Source organism: Trichophyton rubrum (genome assembly GCF_000151425.1).
Source record: "Trichophyton rubrum CBS 118892 genomic scaffold supercont2.1, whole genome shotgun sequence".
NCBI lineage: Eukaryota > Fungi > Ascomycota > Eurotiomycetes > Onygenales > Arthrodermataceae > Trichophyton > Trichophyton rubrum.
The window spans coordinates 3,901,809-3,921,511 of NW_003456428.1; the positions used below are offsets into that span (position 1 = coordinate 3,901,809).

The following is a 19,703-nucleotide window of genomic DNA, read 5'->3' on the forward strand; positions in this document are numbered from 1 at the left end:
ACTTGCCCATCGAAGCAAAGTAATGCTTGGGGGGATGCCTCGCAATATGAGAGGTCAGCTCTGGCTTGGGGTTGCTCGGATGGCGCTGGTTCCGGGAGCCAGCATCGAGGCTTTCGTGCTCCTCCACTCTGTATGCAACTCTGTTGCAAGCGAGCCCTGGAACCAAGTAGTGAAGCCAAAACGCACTCTGGGGCGGAAAAGGCGACCACTGGATGCGATGGGATACCCTAGTCGATAGGTCGGCTACGGGTCTTCGGGCTCCCGTCAGCGCTCACATGGGCTGCGCGGCATCGCGACAGGGTCCTGAAAAAAACGCCACTTTGCTAAACAAGTGCATTGTCCAGAGATGGAGAGTAGTTATCAGTTGACAGTTAGAGCTTGTCGAGTCATGATCGAAGCCAACGTCCCAAATAGCTAACTAGTCAAGCCGGCCAACCCAGAAGACAAAATAGGGCTTTGTCGTCAAGGAGAGTCGTTTGACAGCATGAATGTATCCGTTTTTAGGCTTATCCAGCCAGGAACCGTGGTTCGGGTTGTTGCTTGCGTCAGATCCCTCGTTTGTTCTCCTCTCCACGGGAGTAGCATCCTTCACGGCAAGGATCTGAGCCAAGGGGAAAATCTTCACGGAGTTTTGTTTCCAGCATCCGGCAGCCATCAGGAAGAGGAAGATCTTTGCGGTGTTGGTTGGCATAACTAGACTAAAATTCGACGATCCATGGCCCTGCCCAAAACCCTCGTATTTGCTTGGTCCTCGCATCTTCGCTCACATCTTCATGGTGCGAAGGATATGCGTTGGCTACCCGGCCTTCGCGCAGAGAATTCCGCAAGGGAGACTACGGCGATTGAGGAACAGTCTTGGGCGAAATGCAATAACCAGGCCATTATGGCTACCTAGGGAGTTAGTTAGGTTACCTAGGTGGCAGTGACACCTGATCTCGAGGACTTCCCTCGGTGCCAGTCCCTCCATAAGCATACTCCCTGTCCCTGTTAGGATTGGGTAAAGTACCCCGGAGAGCCAGCAAACCCCACCGTTACTCGGAGTGCAAAGCCTCAAAGAATTTGGTTCTCGTGATGTCTGCCTGCATGGCGACTGCAGAGGAAGTAGGCGTATGTGAATGTTGGGTCACTGCTGGCTCGTTCATGACGGGTATCAAGTTCCAACATACTCGGCAGCGTTAGGTAGCTGTGGTGTAACTCCCAGCTCAACCCCCGTCTGGTCAGTGCTCTGTGTTTCCAGGCTTCGGGAATTGGATGTAAGTAGCTCTAGTTATCCGGAGCGTCGTCCGCATAGCGATGTGCTCACGAAGACACGCAATGCAAAGTAACTAAAGAGTCATTGCACGCGTCGAAATATTACAGACGCAACCAGCTGGTTTAGGAGCTGGGACTGACATATTTATATGAATAACACAGTTATTCCAGCCGCAGAACACAATACCCCTGGTCCGCCAGTTCAGCCTGATCCAACAGTTCCTAATAATGCAGGCGTTGGATTTCCGCCCCCACGGGTTTAGGGAATGTAACTACACTCGCACTACGTGGAGTCCGCTAGATAAAATGTGACGCCAACACATTGAACCAGCTTTCATATCCTGTTCTATCACTGCTTCAAGTCTGCCTATCTATGCACCTGGTAATGTTTCTTCTTCGCCGAAGATAAAAATGCTGAAGATAGGAAAAGGTTGGGTAGTGAGTATGAGCTCTTATTGGCTAATATTATTGTTACTTTGCCTAATTAACCAATGAATGAAACAAATCGAAGGTAAAAGTCTTTCTGCTTTTCATTGGGCAAAGACATGATTAGTAATGAAATGAAACTCAAATGTCGGAGGTAAATGACCTCGGGAAATAGTAAATCACGTGAAAGTCACGTGACTTGGTCTGAGCTCCAACTTAAGGTTTCTTTGCTGTATTTCCACAACAGACGAAGAAAAGAAGAACGACGACGACGACAAACACTTAATTGATGGAATTAAGGCGAGCTGAAGTGGATATACTATAGTGCATATATCATACCTACTCCCTTGTACACTGTACTTGCTTGATCTCAACGTTATCGACGTTTCACTGATACCCCGGGTGATGTTGTTGGCGGCCCAAAGACGAGCTGGGAGATCTCATTATTCAACAGCAAAAGGATAACTATGTTTATAAGAAAAAGACAGAAGAAAAGTCTGCAAGAGCAGATACACCTGAGACAGTGCCATGCGTACGGGCTCAAGAAACTCTGTCAAGATCCTGGGCCTGGACGAGATCGTAATACATCTTCCTCTTTGCCATCAGCTGCTCATGTGTCCCCTTTTCGACAAGCTTACCCTGGTCCATGACGCAGATTAGGTCGGCTTGCTTGATCTTACTCAGCCTGTGGGCAACCGAGATGGTGGTACGGCCCTTGGCTGCTCTATCTAGGGCCTCCTGCACTATCCGTTCTGACTGCGAATCCAGCGCTGATGTCGCCTCATCTAACAGCAGTATTTTGGGGTTGCGGAGGAGTGCTCGCGCAATAGCCACTCGCTGTTTTTGGCCTCCGCTTAACATACTGCCCTGGGCACCGACCACAGTTGCAAACCCATCCCTACATGCGTGAGACTAAAGTTAGACTGAATGGGTTCTGGGTATGGAGAACGGAAAAAACAAGAAGTTCACTTACGGAAGCGATGAGATGAACTCGTGAATGTTTGCATCCTTACAAGCCTGGGCGATAGCTTCGTCCGTTACTCCCTCGGCAACTCCCAACACCAGGTTTTCGCGGATAGTGCCAGAGTATACAACTGGCTCCTGCCCAACCATCGCAATACAGCTTCGGTACTGAGAGATATTTAACCCCGTGATGCTAGATCCATCGACCTGGATCTGTCCAGTTTCCGGGTCGAAGAAGCGCTCCAGGAGGGACAGAACGGTTGATTTGCCGCATCCACTTGGACCCACTAGTGCAACGAATTGGCCTGGTTTGATGGAGAGAGAGAAATTTTCCAGTACAACTCGCTCTGGACGTTGCGGGTAACGGTAACTGACGTCTAGGATTTCGATGGCACCGTGGCACGCTCCTGCTGGCAATAGCCGGCCCTCAGTGCTATAGCTGTCAATTGGGGGTATACGCTCAAACAAGTTACGAAGCTGCCGTCCTGCTTGCATAGCTTTGCTCATATCAGGGGCAAAGTTGAATACGGCACCAGCTGTCTGGGCGCCGGTGACAAGTGCAGAAAAGCAGATGAAGCACTGTGTTAACGTATACTCTCCGGTTGCCAGGAGCGTACTGCTATACCAGAAAACCAAAGCTCCCGTTGGCATAAGCAGAGACTGAGATAGGGCGAACAGCACCGAAGCTTGCAAGATTGAGCGGAGCGATGCCGCCGCATCACGCTCCAGGATAGCACGGTAACGCTGTAGCACCTCATTCTCAAGGCCCAGACTTGCGACAGTACGAATTGCTCTAACAGCTTCATTGGCGTAAGCTGCAGACTTGGCTTGAGTCTGTCGTACTTTACGGTCAAACAAACTAAGAATTATCAATCGGATATAGCCACTTCCAACCGTAATGGGTATCAATGCGGCACACACGAGACCCAGCTTCCAGCCAATTGCAACCGAGAGCGCGAGCCCGCCGACGATGGTCACCCTGAAAGTTATCATGGAGCCTAGTACAGCTCCGTCCAGCCCACCTAGATGAGTGGTGTCCTGGGACAGTATTGTGGTTAGGTCTCCTGTTGACCTCTCGTCAAAGAAGGAGACTTCTTGGCGCAGAATGGAGCGGAAAGCTGTGTCCTTCGCTCTACGGATGAGACGTTCTGAAGAGAAGGCAAAGCAAGCACCTTGGCCAAACCACGATATGATAGCAACGATACCAAGCATCAGATACATCAAGGCCCAGAAGCTGGTTTCGGAGCGAAGCTTATTGTATTGAGACGCTGGAACGGATACGGCCTCGATGAGCTTTGCAAAGAAGATGGCCTGTCTGAAGTTATCCATTTGGCGTTAGCAAAAGGGTTGGATGAAACCTGCAGATATCAAGGAAATACGCACACTGGAGTTCCTAGTCCCGCGAATACACAGCTGATGAGACCCAAAAGGATCAGCATACGCTCTGGCCGGTTTAGCTTATCCATCAGATGAAGAAGGTCCCTGAAGGATAGTCGTTTGTCGAGCTTTTTTGAATCGATCTTCTCTACAACAATCTCTGGCAGTTCTTTGGCAGTGGATTTCTCGTCCACAAACCACGAAGAAATGCTCGCATTTTCAATTAGAGCATCGTCATCTTCGTCTGTCTTCTCTTCTGTCAGTTGTTGTCCGTTGACAAGGTTCGCATACAGCCCTTGGTTCGCCATCAGACTATCGTGATCCCCCTGCTCCACAATCTCACCCCCAGACAAGACAGCGATATTGTCTGCCGAGCGTATAGTCGATAGTCGATGGGCAATGACTATAGTAGTTCTGCCCTTGGCGGCCTTTGTCAATGCCTTTTGCACTAGTTTTTCAGCTCGGCTATCGAGGGCGGAAGTAGCTTCGTCAAGTATGAGTACGGTCGGATCACGAATCAAGGCTCGAGCAATAGCAATTCGCTGCCGTTGCCCTCCAGATAACTGCAGACCCTTTTCGCCAACCACAGTTTCGTAGCCTTCGGGCAGTGCCATGATGAAATCATGTGCGTTTGCATCCTTCGCAGCATCAATAACTGCGGCTTTGAGATCCCTGGACGAGCGAGTGGCATCGTCAAGGTAAGCCAATCCATGACCAATATTCTCCTGAATAGTGGTATTAAATAAGATTGGCTCTTGGCCTACGTAGGCTAGTTGGCTGCGCAGCCACCGTAAGTTGAGATATTGAATATTGTGTCCATCAAGCGTGATATGGCCCCCAGTTGGCCTATAAAAGCGCTCGACCAGGCCAACAATACTGCTCTTTCCGGACCCAGTTGGTCCCACAATTGCCGTTGTTTTTCCTGCCGGCATCGTTAGGCAGACACGTTTAAGGACAGTAACATCTTGTCTTGATGGGTAAATTAGGCTAACGTCATTAAAGGAGACTTCACCCTTTATTCCCTCAGGTCTTCCACCCTCCGTCGATAAGGGGTCCTCAGGGGATGCGCGTTTCATGGAACAAATGATCATACTAGCGCTTGCTGTGCTAGCTATGAAAGACTGGAGACTTGGTGCAACCCTTCCTATTGAGAAATCTCCAATAACAATGGCCATTGTAGCAGTTACAGCAGCCCCCGGACCCATATGCCCTGATATAATATACCTGCCGCTTTGCCAGAAGCAGAGACCGTAAGAGAGGAAAGGCAGGCCATTCATGAAAGAAATCATGAAAGATATAGCCAGTCTTGCTTTGATACTAGGCTTTTCTCCCTGCCTTGAAAATCCCAGATATTTATCCGCAAGAGCATTCTGGATACCGAATACCGAATGCAGTACATGTCTTATTGACCCGATGCTCTCCTCAGCCAGATTAGAACCGCTATTATATAGGGTCATTCTTTACTTGGAATTTCTAACTGCCAAGATACCTCCAGCAGTTCCAGTGAGCAACATCACAACCACGGTCGATGTCATGATGAGACCAAGCTTCCAGTACTGAATATATGTGATGGTATAAGCTGAGCAGAACGTTGCTACTGCGATGAGGCCCATGGACACTTTGCTGGTGATACCTTCTTGGATGAGATTCATATCCGAGGTAATACGCGTTGTGACGTCGCCGGCGCCGAGAGTGTCGAAAAATGCTATATTTTGTCGAAGGTTGTCCGGAGATAGGCATAGCGTAGGCGCATCACAACACGTTCACCGACGTAATAGAATCCAACGGTCGTGATATAAATGAAGAAGAACATGGCAATTCCGAGATAAACCCAATATAGGCAGACCTTAGCCACTGCTGCAGACAATTCGGGAATGGAGGTCACGCCATTGGATCTATCCGCGAACGAACCCACGGCCAATCCATAGACGGCCTACAGCCTCGTTAGAATTTATCATTTTTTAACGGGCGTGTAGCGACTTACTGTGAGCAAGGGGTTCGAAGCACCACCAAGAATTGCGGCGGCCACACTGACAATGAAAGTTTACTCACTAATTCTACCAGTCCCGATAGTAACACGAGCGGAACCAACTACATCCAGTCTCTGATAGCCTTTCCATACCGAAACCAGAAAGCTTACCTCAGTGTCTATCTACATACGTTCGAAACAGGCGGGTATAGAAAGTCGTGGGCGCTACCTCCAGGGAATGGGCAGTAACCTAGATAGAATCAAAGAATACTTCACCCTTTAACAGCTTAGTTGACTAGCATTTGATCAATTCGATGGCGATGTACACTTTGAAATATGGCTTCTCTTTGGTATTCCAGGGTCTTGGATCAACTCGTTATCATATAAGGATAGCAAAATTTGCAGATTGCAGTAAAAATAAAATTAGCCGCTGTAGCTTCTTCTCTATCTATTCATTTGACATATCAACTGGATAGCAATGTGCCTGAAGAGGGAAATTTTAACTCCTAAGCCTTGACTATGATGAGTTGCGCCCGGTAGACTAGGCCAAGATTATGGCGTTTGGCAAATAGAACTGCCTCCTGGACATGGCGAGCCGACCTGACTGTGACTGAGTACAGAGGGATACGGCCTTGGTGGCAAGTTGTCTGCTCTGACCTCACAAAACAGGTCTCATTTGATGTAGTGCCTGCTTAGAATGGGTTGACTTTTGTATTTGTAATAACTAATTTAGAGGACAACTAGTTAGTTATCTAACATTAAAATGAAAAGGAGAAACAATAATAAACTATATATGCAAAGTGCCAGATAGGAGCTCGATTAACTGATACTATTGGTTCATATTAAGACCACCCCGGGCTGATAACTCATTAACTAATCAGTTGACGGGATTTTATAACTAGGCACGGAGAAGTTTTGGAACCAACAAAGTTCAGGCACGAGAAAGCTCACTAATCCAACCTTCCCCTGGACATCCCTTTCTCCTCGCTACTCACCTCCTATACGTACGGCATGAATTTTTTTTTTTTCATTGCAAATTCTCGTCCCACTTGCTACATGATATCAATATGAGTATCCGGAAGCTGTTCCCTGAGGTGCACTGGATCTGGAAAGGAGGCATCTCCTTCGTCTACGAGGTCCACCCCCGCATCGTGGTGAAGATACCGAAATCTGGCGACTTTGAAAGAGAGCAATTTCAGAAGGAACTCAAGATATATGAGATTTTTTCTCAGCGACCGACATGCCCTTCGATAGTGCAGTGTTTCTTCTATACGGATAACGGCATTTTCCTTGAGTACATGAGAGGTATAATAATCCTTATTAGCTATAATTGTCCTGACTAACCGCTTTATAAGACGTCACCCTCTGTTCTAGGATACAAAATAATCATACTCGGGACCCGCAATCTTACGTGGTTACTAAAGTGGAGAAACTGGAACCTCTACCTCTCCGAAAAGAATGGATGAACGACCTCGCTCAGGCCGTTGCCTTTCTGGAGTCGCTTAATCTCGCCCATGGTGATCTACGACCCGAAAATATTTTGATTGATCGCGACCGATTAAAACTTTCAGATTTTGATTGTACTGCAGAATTTGGGACTGATTTTGAAACCTGTATGGCCCCATATGGAAGAATACTCAATGGTAATGAACAGGACCAAGGATCATGTGGGAGTTCTGGTTTCTTAGGTTGTCGAACCGAACAATTCGCCCTTGGCTCTTTATACTACTTTATAAACTACGGCTTTGAGGTTTACGATGATCGATGTCTTACTGAGGATCCTAAAGAGCACGGACGCAAAGTTGTGGAGCTATTGCAGAACATGGAATTTCCGAAGCTAGATGGTAATCCATTAATTGACGAGATCATCGATAAATGTTGGCACAATGGTTATGCCACGATCGCAGACTTGGCCGCATACACAGAGACGTTCCTTGGAAGAAAGTACGGCAGAGAGACCGAAGCCGAAATAACTAATGGTGGAGAACTAGATGGCTGTAGCCGTGAAAGCTGCCAAAACGACTTAGAGGATATCTCTTCCAAAAGGACATTCTGCCAGGATCTGGAGAAGCGCGGACTTCTTCGTATGCTTTCATCAGGAGAGCCAGAGCAACTCGGATTTACTCTCGAGTGGTATAGACATTCCACAAATTGAAAGCAAGCTCAACTGCGAGATTACGATCAAACGGAAATGCAAAGCGTTCTTCTCTCCTTCTTTCTTGTAGATCTATTGCAGCATGCCACTGTAACGGCCTATGTAGTTTCATATACTCGCATCTTGAGCGATAGACTTTGATAGCGGCAGCTGTGGGGTCGGCGGGCGAGCCAAGCCGAAAACGGCAGCAGCTGGACGAACAGGGAATAGGGCGAACTTTATCCAGACTTACCTGCTTAGATAAACAAATTTGCACGTGACTACATAACCTCGAGCTTGTATTAGTCATTTTTCACGTGCTTCGTATTTTACACGTGACTTGACCTGGGAGAAAAAAAAGTCGATTTTCAGCGACGACGAAGAAGAAAAACGCCAGCAAGAAGAAGCAGAAGAAGAAGCAGAAGGAGAAGAAGAAGGAGAAGAAGAAGCGAAAAGGCCGAGCGAGACGGACGAGAAGACAAGCTAGAAGAAAGAGAGGCAGAAAGAGAGGCAGAAGACGAGCGAGGAAGACGCTGATCGCCCCTCGAGTCGCTCGCCAGCCCGTCCGCGATGCTCTGGCGCTGCTGATACGCCAGCCGCCAAAAAGTCCACAGGGGGCCAAACCTCGACCTCTCCAGCCGCCCAGTCAACGTCCAGCAAGTCCCAGCCTGCAGAAGCGCTGACTCGACGCTCTCCCTCCTCCACGCGCACTGCGAAGACCGACCCGACTCTGCCGCCGCCGCCGTCTGTTTCCCCTCGCCCTCGCCCTCGCCCTCGAACCTTGCCTTTGCCTGCCGTGGACTCGCCGGCCAGCGCGAGCCTCGACAGCCAGCCATGAACCAGCCGCCCATGGTCTACCACCACCCTCTGCAGCAGCAGCAGCATGTCCAACAGCAGCAGCAGCAACAGCATCTCCAGCAGCAGCTTCACCAGCAGCAGCTCCAGGCGCACCAGCTGCCCGTCTCCTCGTCTGTCGTCGGCCCCCACGCGTCGGCCGCCTACTTCCAGGCCGCCCAGCAGCAGCAGCAGCAGCAGCAGCCCCTGCCTGGCGCTGCTCACCATCTACCGCCGTATTACCAGAACCCAAGCGCCTATCCCCAGCCGCCCGCGTCCTTTCAACCGCAGCAGCAGCATCCCCAGCTCCAGCAGCATCTCCAGCAGCAGCACCAACAGCACCAACAACAACAGCCGCAGCCGCAGCTTCAGCCGCAGCAGCAGCCAGGCCATCTCCCGCAGCAGCCTCAGATCGTCCCTCAGCATCTCGTTGCCGGCAGCGTAGCTCCCATGATGGCTTCAGCTACCCCCATGTCTCACGGTATGTAGGCAGCTCGACCTTCCCAATTCTCCAGAGAAATCCCCTACCCGTTTTTTTATGGTCATTATATTTTCCGTCTGTCTTGTGCTGTCCGCTCTTGGTTGGTGGCCCTGGCCCACTCCCAACCCTGCTGTTCCTAGCAGATCCTCGCCGTGGTTGTGTATTCTTGTCCGACCAGCAGGTGGTGGGTGTGGATGGGTGGATAGGCTTGTGTGTGTGGTGCAGCATCCAGGATGTGCTTCATATCCTTGGGGGTTTTCTCCTCAATGGCCTTCCCTGTTCTATCGTTACTTCGCTTTATATCCGGGTGCTTGTTATGTTATGTTTTGTTTTGTTTTTAGTTTTTTTTTTTGTTTATGCTAAAAAGCTAATCTACGTTGTATAGTTCCCTTTACCACCCAGCCATTCACAACAAACCCGATCATTCCCAGTTCTATACCACAGACAGCGCATCCCCAGCCTGTAATGGATGATATATCCACCCGCTCGCCCTCTGCTGACCCTCAGGCCCAGGGCGGCATGACGACGGCTATGCCGTCCTCCAAGGCCATGTATTCGACCCCAAACCGTCCCACATCACAGACACCGGCCCAGATGCAGGGTCCATCTCAGGCCTCGCCCCGTTTACCCAGACACCCAGCAGCACTCTTTCACCACAGGCAGCCGCCCGCGAGCGAGCGTGCCCGTGTCACTATTCTTCTAGACATCAACTCGGCTCTATTACAGGAAGTGGTCAACCTACAGGCCAGCGGCAAGGCTGGGCCTGCTTCGAACCAACCCAGTACCACGGGCTCCCCATCGTCGCCCCAGGACGCCCAAAAGTCAAGCAATGGGTCTGATAGCGCAAAAGCAGTTGCGCCTGCGGGAAAGCCCTCGCAGGAATACGTCGACTGCATGCGCCGGCTTCAGGCAAACCTCGCCTACCTCGCAACGGTGGCAGACCGCGCAAAGAAGACTGGTGCCACCGGGCCCCAGACTCCCGCTATCATGACACCGCCACCGCATCTCCCCTCGCTCAACCAGCTCTACACGTCTCTCAACGAGCTTTTCACCGCTACCACCACCCCTGGAGGCACCACCACCGCCGCTGCCGCCACTACCACTACCACTACCACTGCCCCTGTCCCGACACCAATGCCACAAACTGGCATAGGTAGTCCAATGACTCCCCAGCAACAACAGCAGCAGCAGCAGCAGCAGATCTACCGGCAGCGCCAGGGCCAGATTCAGATGATTCAACAGCCCGACTTTTCCTATCCCGGCTCCGCTGCTGGATGAGACGCCCCCCCCCCCCCCTTCTAGGTCCAGAATGAAATGTTCAGACTCGCTCCTATCCCATGTCTCGTAAGGCGACCCTTGTGTTGCATCAGAGCAGACTCCAGAAACTACACTGGGAGTATATAACATCCCCTCCCCCCATACGATTATATGACATGTCCGGGGTCTCTGGTGAGAGCTTCTGTCGAGACTCTCCCTGTTCAAGGAACTTGCGCCGCCTGAATGAGCTCCCATAGTGCCAACCATGCAGTGACATGAGACATCCAGAATAGAACTAACTGGCTGACGATGCTAAGGGAAAATCTATAACGTGTCGACTACAACAGTGTATTATATACAAAGGACAAAGGTCCATTGGGGTCCCCCTGCGGCGGCCTTGATTTAAGCATGGAATGTGTTGGTTATATGTATATCTAGAGAGAAGAGAATAAAAACCCAGACGAACTTGGAATATATAATCCCGCCTCTTGTACTATAGAACTCCGCCTCTTCTATCGAGAGTAAATTGAACAGTTGTGCCTTTCTCTACCAATTTTGGCTGCGACTCCAACAGCAGCCGCAGTGAAGCCGCAGAGACGCCAGAAACACCGACATGGGACTCCCCGGCTCCTCATCGACACGGTAAACACACCATCTAATATAAAACATTTGCAGCGGTCAGAAAAAGGGGCATCGCCTGACTCTGCGCAGATGACTGGCTGCATCCTCGGATGAACTCAGTCGAAAAGTAAATAATATGGGATTTTATCGCCAGCCGAACCTGATAAGCCGCTACAACGTCAGTCGGGACCGGCTGCTTGCTCGCATCTCGCTTCTGCCTCTGTCCTGTATCCATTCCTACTGACTCTTCGCCGTCCGCTCAGCTCTCGCAGCAAACCGCAGGGGGTTTTGTTTGTGCTCAGCCTGTCGCCTGCTATCGAGCCAGTTAAAGACCAGTAAAAAAAAAAAAAAAAAAAAAAAAAAAAAAAAAAAGCTATATCACGAACCGCCGACTAAACGACCGCGCGTTAAAGAGACAGCTCAAGAAGGAGATCATCACAGACAAAAAAAGGAGACAGAGACACGGGAAGGGGACGCAAGGACGGTGAAGTCGGCCTTGTTCTGAAGAATCCACGCCGTCGCCATCTACGACCGCCGCCATGGAGATGAACGGCAGCGCCAAACGAAAGCACTCGGGCAGCGCCATGTCTCTACCGTCCGCCAAACACTTCAGACCAGATTCCGCTGCTGCTGCTGCGGCAAGCCATACGCCCTCCGAAGACCGCCAGCCGTCCGGAGACGTGACGATGTACGCCTACGACGAGACAGAGACAGACCCCGAGGCCGCCGCGAGAGCCATGCTGCCCGTCAGCCAGGTGCAGACAGACTCGGCAGAGTGGCAGGAGACCATCGAGAAGGTCGTGCGGTGCGTGGTCTCGATTCACTTCTGCCAGACCGCGTCGTTTGATACGGACCTGTCCATGGCCAGCCAGGCAACGGGGTTTGTGGTCGATGCGAAGAACGGCTATATCATGACCAACAGGCATGTGGTCTGCGCCGGGCCCTTTTGGGGATACTGCATCTTCGATAACCATGAAGAGGTAGGGTCTTCTGCTGCTTTTTCGGTCATTATTACGGGGGGGAATGCTAATTTTTGTTTGCAGTGTGATGTGAAGCCGATATATCGAGACCCCGTCCACGACTTTGGTATCCTGAAATTCGACCCTGCCGCAATCAAATATATGCCCCTGACCGAGCTGAAGCTACGGCCTGACTCAGCCAAAGTAGGCGTAGAGATCAGAGTGGTAGGAAACGACGCAGGAGAGAAGCTGAGCATTCTGTCCGGCGTCATCAGTCGGCTGGATCGAAACGCCCCGGAGTACGGTGAAGGGTACAGTGATTTCAACACAAACTACATCCAGGCAGCTGCTGCAGCCAGTGGTGGAAGCTCAGGCAGTCCGGTCGTCGATATTGATGGCTACGCTATTGCTTTGCAGGCCGGTGGACGTGCAGACGGTGCTGCCACGGATTATTTCCTGCCTCTAGACCGGCCCCTTCGCGCATTGCAGTGCATCCAAAACGGCCAGCCAGTGACCCGCGGTACCATTCAGACCCAATGGATCATCAAGCCGTTTGACGAGTGTCGAAGACTTGGTCTGTCTCCGGAATGGGAGGCTGCTGTACGGTCAGCTGCACCCAAGGAGACCGGCATGCTTGTTGCTGAGATTGTGCTTCCAGAAGGCCCCGGAGATGGTAAACTGCAGGAAGGTGACGTCCTGGTCAAGGTCAATGGAGATCTCCTCACTCAGTTCGTCAAGCTAGATGCCATCCTGGACTCTTCTATAGGACAGGACGTCACTTTGTTGGTACAAAGAGGCGGCGAGGATCTCGAGGTCAAGTGTCAGGTACAGGACCTTCATGGCATTACTCCTTCACGGTATGTCAGCGTTGCTGGTGCTATCTTCCATGACCTATCGTACCAGCAGGCAAGACTGTATTCCATTCCTTGCCGTGGAGTCTACGTCTGTGAAGCCGCCGGCTCTTTTAAGCTGGAAAACGCTTTTTCCGGCTGGATTATTGATGCCATTGACAAGAGACCGACCAAGAACTTGGATGAATTCATCCAAGTTATGAAGACCATACCTGGTATGATATTCCACTCCCCGGCTAACTGTCATATTCCCATTCTACTTTTCTTTTATACTGACTTTCTTAGATCGTGCAAGAGTGGTTCTATCATACAAGCATATCCGTGATCTTCATACCAGAGGAACTAGTGTCGTGCATATAGACCGCCATTGGCACCCTCAGATGAGGCTTGCCGAGAGAAACGATGCTACTGGTCTCTGGGATTTCACTGACCTGGCCGATCCTTTGCCTGCAGAACCTCCTGTTCCCAGACGTGCAGACTTTATCCATCTCAATGGTGTCAAACACGCTGCTGCTAATGATATTGTTCGCAGCTTTGTCCGCGTATCTTGTACCATGCCCGTCAGGCTCGATGGGTTCCCACAAGCCAGGACTCATGGTTTCGGTCTGGTCATCGATGCTGAAAAGGGGCTTGTCATTATTTCCCGAGCCATCATTCCATTTGATCTCTGTGACATTAACATCACAGTCGCTGATTCCATCATAGTCAGAGGCAAGGTTGTTTTCATGCACCCGCTTCAGAACTATACGGTCATCCAGTATGATCCCAGCCTGGTTCAGGCTCCCGTCAAATCCGCCAAATTGAGCACAGAATACATGCAGCAGGGTGCCGGAACTCTCTTCGTTGGCTTCAACCAGAACTTCCGTATCGCTGTAACGGCCACGACTGTCACGGATATAACCACTGTTGCAATCCCGCCCAATGCCGCTGCTCCACGATACCGTGCTATCAACCTGGATGCTATCACTGTCGATACAGGACTCAGCACCCAGTGCACCAGCGGTGTTCTGTTAGGAGAAGATGGTGTCGTCGAGGCTCTCTGGCTCAACTACCTGGGTGAACGAACCGAAAGCTCTCACAAAGATGTCGAGTATCATCTAGGTCTAGCTACACCATCTCTCCTCCCAGTCCTTTCTCAGATCCAAAGCGGTGCCATCCCCAAGCTTCGCATCCTCGACATGGAAACCTACGTTATCCAGATGAGCCAGGCTCGCGTCATGGGCGTATCCGAAGAATGGATCCGCAAGGTTGCCATCGCTAACCCAGCGCGCCATGAGCTATTCATGGTACGAAAAGTAGACTGTGCTTCTCCTTCGTCGACGGATACAAGGCCACTGGAGGAAGGAGACATTATTCTCACACTGAATGACAAACTTGTCACTCGCGTCTCGGACTTTGACGCTATGTACGATCAAGAGTCGCTAGACGCTCTCATCGTGCGTAACGGCGAAGAGATGAAGATACAAATCAAAACCGTTCCTACAGAGGACCTTGAGACCGACAGAGCACTTATCTTCTGCGGAGCAGTCTTGCAGAAACCCCACCACGCCGTCAGACAGCAGATATCTAAACTGCACTCCGACGTATATGTCAGCGCAAGGGTATGATTTCTTGTTATAGCTTTCTGTACGTTTGCATTATCAAACTAATGTCTGTACCTGCCCTTAGAGCCGCGGATCACCTGCCTATCAATACGGCTTGTCACCAACCAACTTCATCACAGCTGTCAATGGTGTAAAGACACCGGATCTGGACTCATTCATTCAGCAAGTCAACATGATCCCGAACAATACATACTTCCGTCTGCGCGCTGTCACATTCGATAACGTGCCATGGGTTGTTACAATGAAGAAGAACGACCACTACGTATGTTGAGTCCATATCTATATATGACTATTAAGTTAAACACAAACACAGTGCTAACATACACCATATCTAGTTCCCAATGTCTGAATATGTCAAAGATCCTACTTCAGCCTTAGGATGGAGGACGATCAGCCATACTCCCGACAGAAAGCGCCGAGACACGTATGATACAAATAACCCCAATGCCGATGCTATGATGGAAGATAGAGATGTCGAAATAGGCGATGTAGAGCCTGAGGAAGATGAGTGAGAATCTTGTAACATTATGCCATAAAAAGCTTTCTTCTTTTCTTGTCTTCATTCTTATCATTGGGTTTATTTCCTTGGATTACTTCTAGATTGATTGGTCTGGGCTATAACTATGGGACAATGTACGAGTGCGACCGGATGTTGGTTTACTAGCTTTACCGGATATTACTAGAGACCGACAACGTCCTTTGGGGTCTTTCTTTGATTTTATACCAGTAGGAATTGGGACTTTTTATAGGTTCAAGATGTATATGCCAAACTTCCTTAATGTAATAATCTGTAATTCCACTAACACAAAGAGCTATATTGATTTGCCACGCCATTAAACCACAAACTCCGCAGCAGGCTAATATGTAGTAAAAACCATATAGGTATGCAATCAAAATCTAAACTCCACACATTCAAAAAAGTACAAAACAAGTATAGATAGAGAAGTAGAGTCAAAGCCCCCTCGCCATGTATTAGCAATATAACAAAACAATCAAAATAAGGTGTCTGATACTCAAAGTGTCAAATCAACACTGGAAAAAAGTCGCTGGATCCTTGTCCAACCGCGTGTTGATATCGTTATCCCGAAATGAAAATATGTAAATAACTCGTCCCTATGAAAGCAGACTGATGTGGGTTCAATGAGGGCTGAAGACCCAGCCGCCGTTGTTCTTCAATTTTTCTCTTTCAGCCATGTCCCACTTAATCTCATCCTGTGTCAAGCCATCCGGACCGTTCCAATTCGCACTGCTAGTACGATCACGGAACTTGCGTAATCTCTCCTTATTGCCTTTGAAGATCTCCTCCATCCGCAGGGGAGCAGCTGGGCCGAAGACCATCTCTCCATCCTGGCTTTCTTGCTGAACAAGAATGTTATGGAGATTTTCTTCCTTGGCCCAGTCTGGGACATGACATGGCTCAGCATCGGAGTCTTCGTCTTCACTGTCAGTAGGAATATCAGGAAGTTTAATGTTTTCGCCGTTTGGATAGGCTGGAGAAGATTTAGGTATGACATGTTTGTTTTGACCAGGTGTTTTGAGATGAGCGGAGCTCTGCTGGGGTGGAACATTATTAGGTTCTGCAAAGGGAATCTTTCCATTGGCATATTTTGCCATCTCCAAGGGATGGGCCGGCCGGCTGCCTTGGGTTTGATGAGGAAGGGTTTGAAAGGGTTTTTGTGCGCCGACAGAGTTCTTAAATATTGGGGGGCAGCCTTGCATCGAATTCACAGGAGGTGCAGCTGGGTATTTGGAGACACTGGGGAAGTTATTAAGTTTCGACGCGTTGGACTGACGGATAGGAGGAGCCATAGCTGGTCGAACCGCGGTGGGTTCAGGAGCAACAATCTCTTCTTCAGTCTTTCTCCGCTTGCCATCAAGTTGATGAACAATGCCGGCTTTTGTAGCAGGGGGTCGGACGTTATTTTGCTCCTCGTGTGCACGCTTGGGAGGCTTTGCTGGGTTTGGTGGGGGGTAATTATGTGGTCGGCTTGGAGGCTGAACACTGCCTAGCCTTGAGCCAGGTCGCGCCGGTCCTTGGGACTCGCTGAGAATTGAACGTTCGCTCTGTATAACAGAACTCTAAGATAGGGTTAGTGAGGCATCAAACAACACATGGGTAGTAGGCTTATAACCACACATACGGTATCATTTGACGGAGTCTGTTGTCGACCACGCTGTTGCTCCAATCTTTTGGCATTCTCGAGTCGCCTCTTCTCAATCGCTTGTTTCTTTGCAAGCGTCTTTGGATCGTCGGTAACAGTTTGCTCTCGCTCGTGGCGGATTTTATCTTGCTGTAGCTGTCGGCTGGCTTCCTCTTGCTGCGCAAGTCTCTTACGATCGACTTCACGGCGCTGGTCAAGCTTGCGTTGGGCTTCTCGCTGTTCCTGTTCACATAAGTAAGTATCAAATGAGATAAAAAAAATATGGCATTAGAAGCATTTACCTGCTCCTTCTTTCTTTCCACAGCTGAAAGGGCTTTTGATTTCGACGACGCAGAAGACGCAGAGCTCTTCAGGCTACCACTAGAAGATGCCGTGGTGAGAAGAGAGGCATTGCTGGCCTTTTTGGAAACCGACGTTTGCTGGACAGTCGGTTCACGGGCTGAAGGGGGTGCCGGGGTTGCCGTTTCTGCCCTTATTCGCTGTGAGGATAGAGTTCCTACGCGTATGTTGACAGGCTGTGGTTTAGGCTTTCGCATTTCTCTAATGGCTTTTGCAGGCCTACGACCTTCATTGGGCAGCGGGTGGGGTTGTAATGCGGCATGAGTGTTTGCTCCTTGTCCTTCTTCTGTACTGGGCTCAAGCTCACGACGTGCAGGTTCTGCCTTGGGCACTGGCTCTACCCTTCGAGCATGGAGATTTTCTGAATGCTGTGGTACCTCCACTTTATCTAGGATTTGAGGTTTGGAGGGTAAGTTTGCAGGCTTGGTGGGTTCTGGTTGTAGCTTCTCACGTTCCCTGACTCGTTCTTGTTCTTCCATCTGTTTGCGATCTTTTAGCTCTTGTTCTTTGCGTCTATGTTCCCTTTCGATGGAGCCACGAGTTCGAGGAGCTTTAGCTGGGCTTGGTGGGACAGTAGCTGTTGCCTGAGGCTGGTTGTGTGTACTAGCCTGGGTGCGCTGCGAAGTAGGTGAAAGAGTCTCCAACTTGGCGGTAGCGGAAACGCTCGCGCTGCTGCCAAAAAGTCCTCTAGCGCTTTTCATTAAGGATTGAAGCTTTGATTTAGATGCACTTAACGGGCCATCGAAGCGTTTAGGGGAACCGGCCGGTGTAGTGGACTCGCCAGGTGTATCCACAACAGATGGTGCTTTTTGGGCGGAGCCAGCCGTACCAGGTCGTGGGGAGATAGGAAATGAAGGGACAGAAGAAGATTTGCTGTGGAAAAAGCCTCCAGGCCGGAATGATTTTGGGCCTGGCGAGCGCCTTTCAGGAGAAACAGGATGAGCTGAAGGCGCTCTTGAAGCAGGACTAGGAGTGTCCCTATAAATTTGGGCCTCTGGTTGGAACTTATCAGCGGGAAAAGTAAAATGGTTTGGTGTCGGTGGTAATCTCTGAGGGGAGCCGTGGGCAGCTTCCATGGCAGACGAGGGCCTAGAAATAGAGGCGTTCTGTGTATTATCATTTGAAGAGGCAGCAGTAGGCGGTGGAAGGTCTGGATAGCTAAGTTGCTGTGTACCTAGCGATGGAGCGGGAGCAATGGATTTGGTAGTACGAGGGGCCTGAGACTTCCCTAACATATTGATTTTCTCGTGTAAAAGCTGTGTTGATGACTTGTTCAAGCGTTTTGGCGCTTTATTTTCTGCATCAGAATCATGGTCATTCTCAGCCGAATCATCAGTTCCGGCCTTGTCATTAGATTCCAAAGGCTTGTTGTTCCTCTCATTATCCAAGAGAATTTGTGTCAATCGGTTCCCACCCGTCTGCCTCCCAAGGTAGCCGGACTGGCCGACTATGCTCATGTTCATCTTAGGGGGATCAATATGACTAGTCCTGGACATACGTCCCCCCATACTGCGCTTTGTGGTGAGTGGCTCTCTTGCTGGTAGCGATGCAAATGTAAGACTACTTTTTCGAATTGGCGCTCGAACCGGAGTAGGACCATCTGAAGGTGAGCCTATATCATCGAAATTAGGATCGTCCAGATCCTCCTTAGTTTCTGGTTGATGAGGTGAGGCCAAGGGCTGAGGGTGATTCTGGCTCTCGTTCTGTTTCTCGTGGTGAGGAGAGATGCTGGGAGGATGTTGCTTTGGCAAAGCTGTGTTCTTTGGGATATTGCGAGAATATTCAAACTCCATTGGCTCCACCGTGTTTTCCTTGCTTGGTGCAACTTCTCTCGCGGAGTGAAACGAGTCTTCGGTAATACGACGAACATTTGCAGGGCTCTTAGGGCCTCCATCGACGGGTAGTATTGTCGAGTCCTCGATGACTTGGGTAGCTGTTTCTACCTCCACTTGATGATCCGGTTCGTTGGTGTCTGTTGGGAGGGAATCCGGCATTCCATGGTAGCCAGAGTCGGTATTGTAATTCGGGTTCGAATTCTGTGTGCTTGGAAGAGGCGACCGCAGCTTTTCGTTGCTAGTCAAAAGCTTTGCGATCTCATTTGTAAATCGATTAGTGGGTCCGGAGCTGTGTCGAGCATTGTGTCCAGAGGAAAATATATCACTCAAGGGCTACGACAATGTTAGAAATGCGTGCTACTTCACAGTAACAATATCACTGGAGATATGTAGGTATGCGATATATCCAGGGTAACTTACTACTCGCGCTTCTCGCGGCGTCTTAAGAATCTTTCTTGCTGTTCGGGGGGTCTTGCCGCGCATTTTTCCAGGAGTCTTGAATAGCTCAGTAACGCTGCTGCTTTGACTGGTTAGACGGGGGAGCAAAATCTAGGAACATATGCAAAAGACGAGCATGAGAATAGGCCATACAGCTGATCACGGGTGAATATCTCCGCCATATGCTCGTTGAGCCAGTCCA

General features: G+C 49.9%; 6 protein-coding genes across 7 annotated transcripts; 3 read left to right on the forward strand and 3 right to left on the reverse strand.

Moving 5' to 3' along the window:
• Positions 1 to 418: 418 nt before the first annotated feature.
• On the reverse strand, positions 419 to 757 carry TERG_01468 (uncharacterized protein; the record flags this gene model as incomplete). Its single annotated transcript, XM_003239434.2, has 1 exon — positions 419 to 757. The coding sequence occupies one exon, from the start codon at positions 755 to 757 to the stop codon at positions 419 to 421; it is 339 nt and encodes a 112-aa protein (XP_003239482.2).
• Positions 758 to 2,217: 1,460 nt separating this feature from the next.
• TERG_08693 (uncharacterized protein) lies at positions 2,218 to 5,474 on the reverse strand (the record flags this gene model as incomplete). The annotated part of the gene is made up of 3 exons (XM_003239435.1): positions 2,218 to 2,575; positions 2,651 to 3,955; positions 4,024 to 5,474. The coding sequence occupies 3 exons, from the start codon at positions 5,472 to 5,474 to the stop codon at positions 2,218 to 2,220; spliced, it is 3,114 nt and encodes a 1,037-aa protein (XP_003239483.1).
• A 1,974-nt stretch (positions 5,475 to 7,448) lies between these two features.
• TERG_01470 (uncharacterized protein) lies at positions 7,449 to 8,141 on the forward strand (the record flags this gene model as incomplete). Its single annotated transcript, XM_003239437.2, has 1 exon — positions 7,449 to 8,141. The coding sequence occupies one exon, from the start codon at positions 7,449 to 7,451 to the stop codon at positions 8,139 to 8,141; it is 693 nt and encodes a 230-aa protein (XP_003239485.2).
• Positions 8,142 to 8,539: 398 nt separating this feature from the next.
• TERG_01472 (uncharacterized protein) lies at positions 8,540 to 10,713 on the forward strand (the record flags this gene model as incomplete). The annotated part of the gene is made up of 2 exons (XM_003239439.2): positions 8,540 to 9,435; positions 9,821 to 10,713. Exons 1-2 carry the CDS (start codon positions 8,955 to 8,957, stop codon positions 10,711 to 10,713), a joined length of 1,374 nt encoding a protein of 457 aa, XP_003239487.2. The 5' UTR covers positions 8,540 to 8,954.
• Positions 10,714 to 12,902: 2,189 nt separating this feature from the next.
• TERG_01473 (Pro-apoptotic serine protease NMA111) lies at positions 12,903 to 14,730 on the forward strand (the record flags this gene model as incomplete). 2 transcript variants are annotated; one of them, XM_003239440.2, is made up of 2 exons in its annotated part: positions 12,903 to 13,338; positions 13,409 to 14,730. In XM_003239440.2, the coding sequence occupies 2 exons, from the start codon at positions 12,903 to 12,905 to the stop codon at positions 14,728 to 14,730; spliced, it is 1,758 nt and encodes a 585-aa protein (XP_003239488.2). The 2 variants fall into 2 exon arrangements, with proteins under 2 accessions (XP_003239488.2, XP_047605434.1); XM_047749302.1 differs by lacking the exon at positions 12,903 to 13,338 and having other exon boundaries at positions 13,504 to 14,730.
• Positions 14,731 to 16,733: 2,003 nt separating this feature from the next.
• On the reverse strand, positions 16,734 to 19,222 carry TERG_01474 (uncharacterized protein; the record flags this gene model as incomplete). The annotated part of the gene is made up of 2 exons (XM_047747766.1): positions 16,734 to 16,806; positions 16,869 to 19,222. The coding sequence occupies 2 exons, from the start codon at positions 19,220 to 19,222 to the stop codon at positions 16,734 to 16,736; spliced, it is 2,427 nt and encodes an 808-aa protein (XP_047603731.1).
• Positions 19,223 to 19,703: the final 481 nt, after the last annotated feature.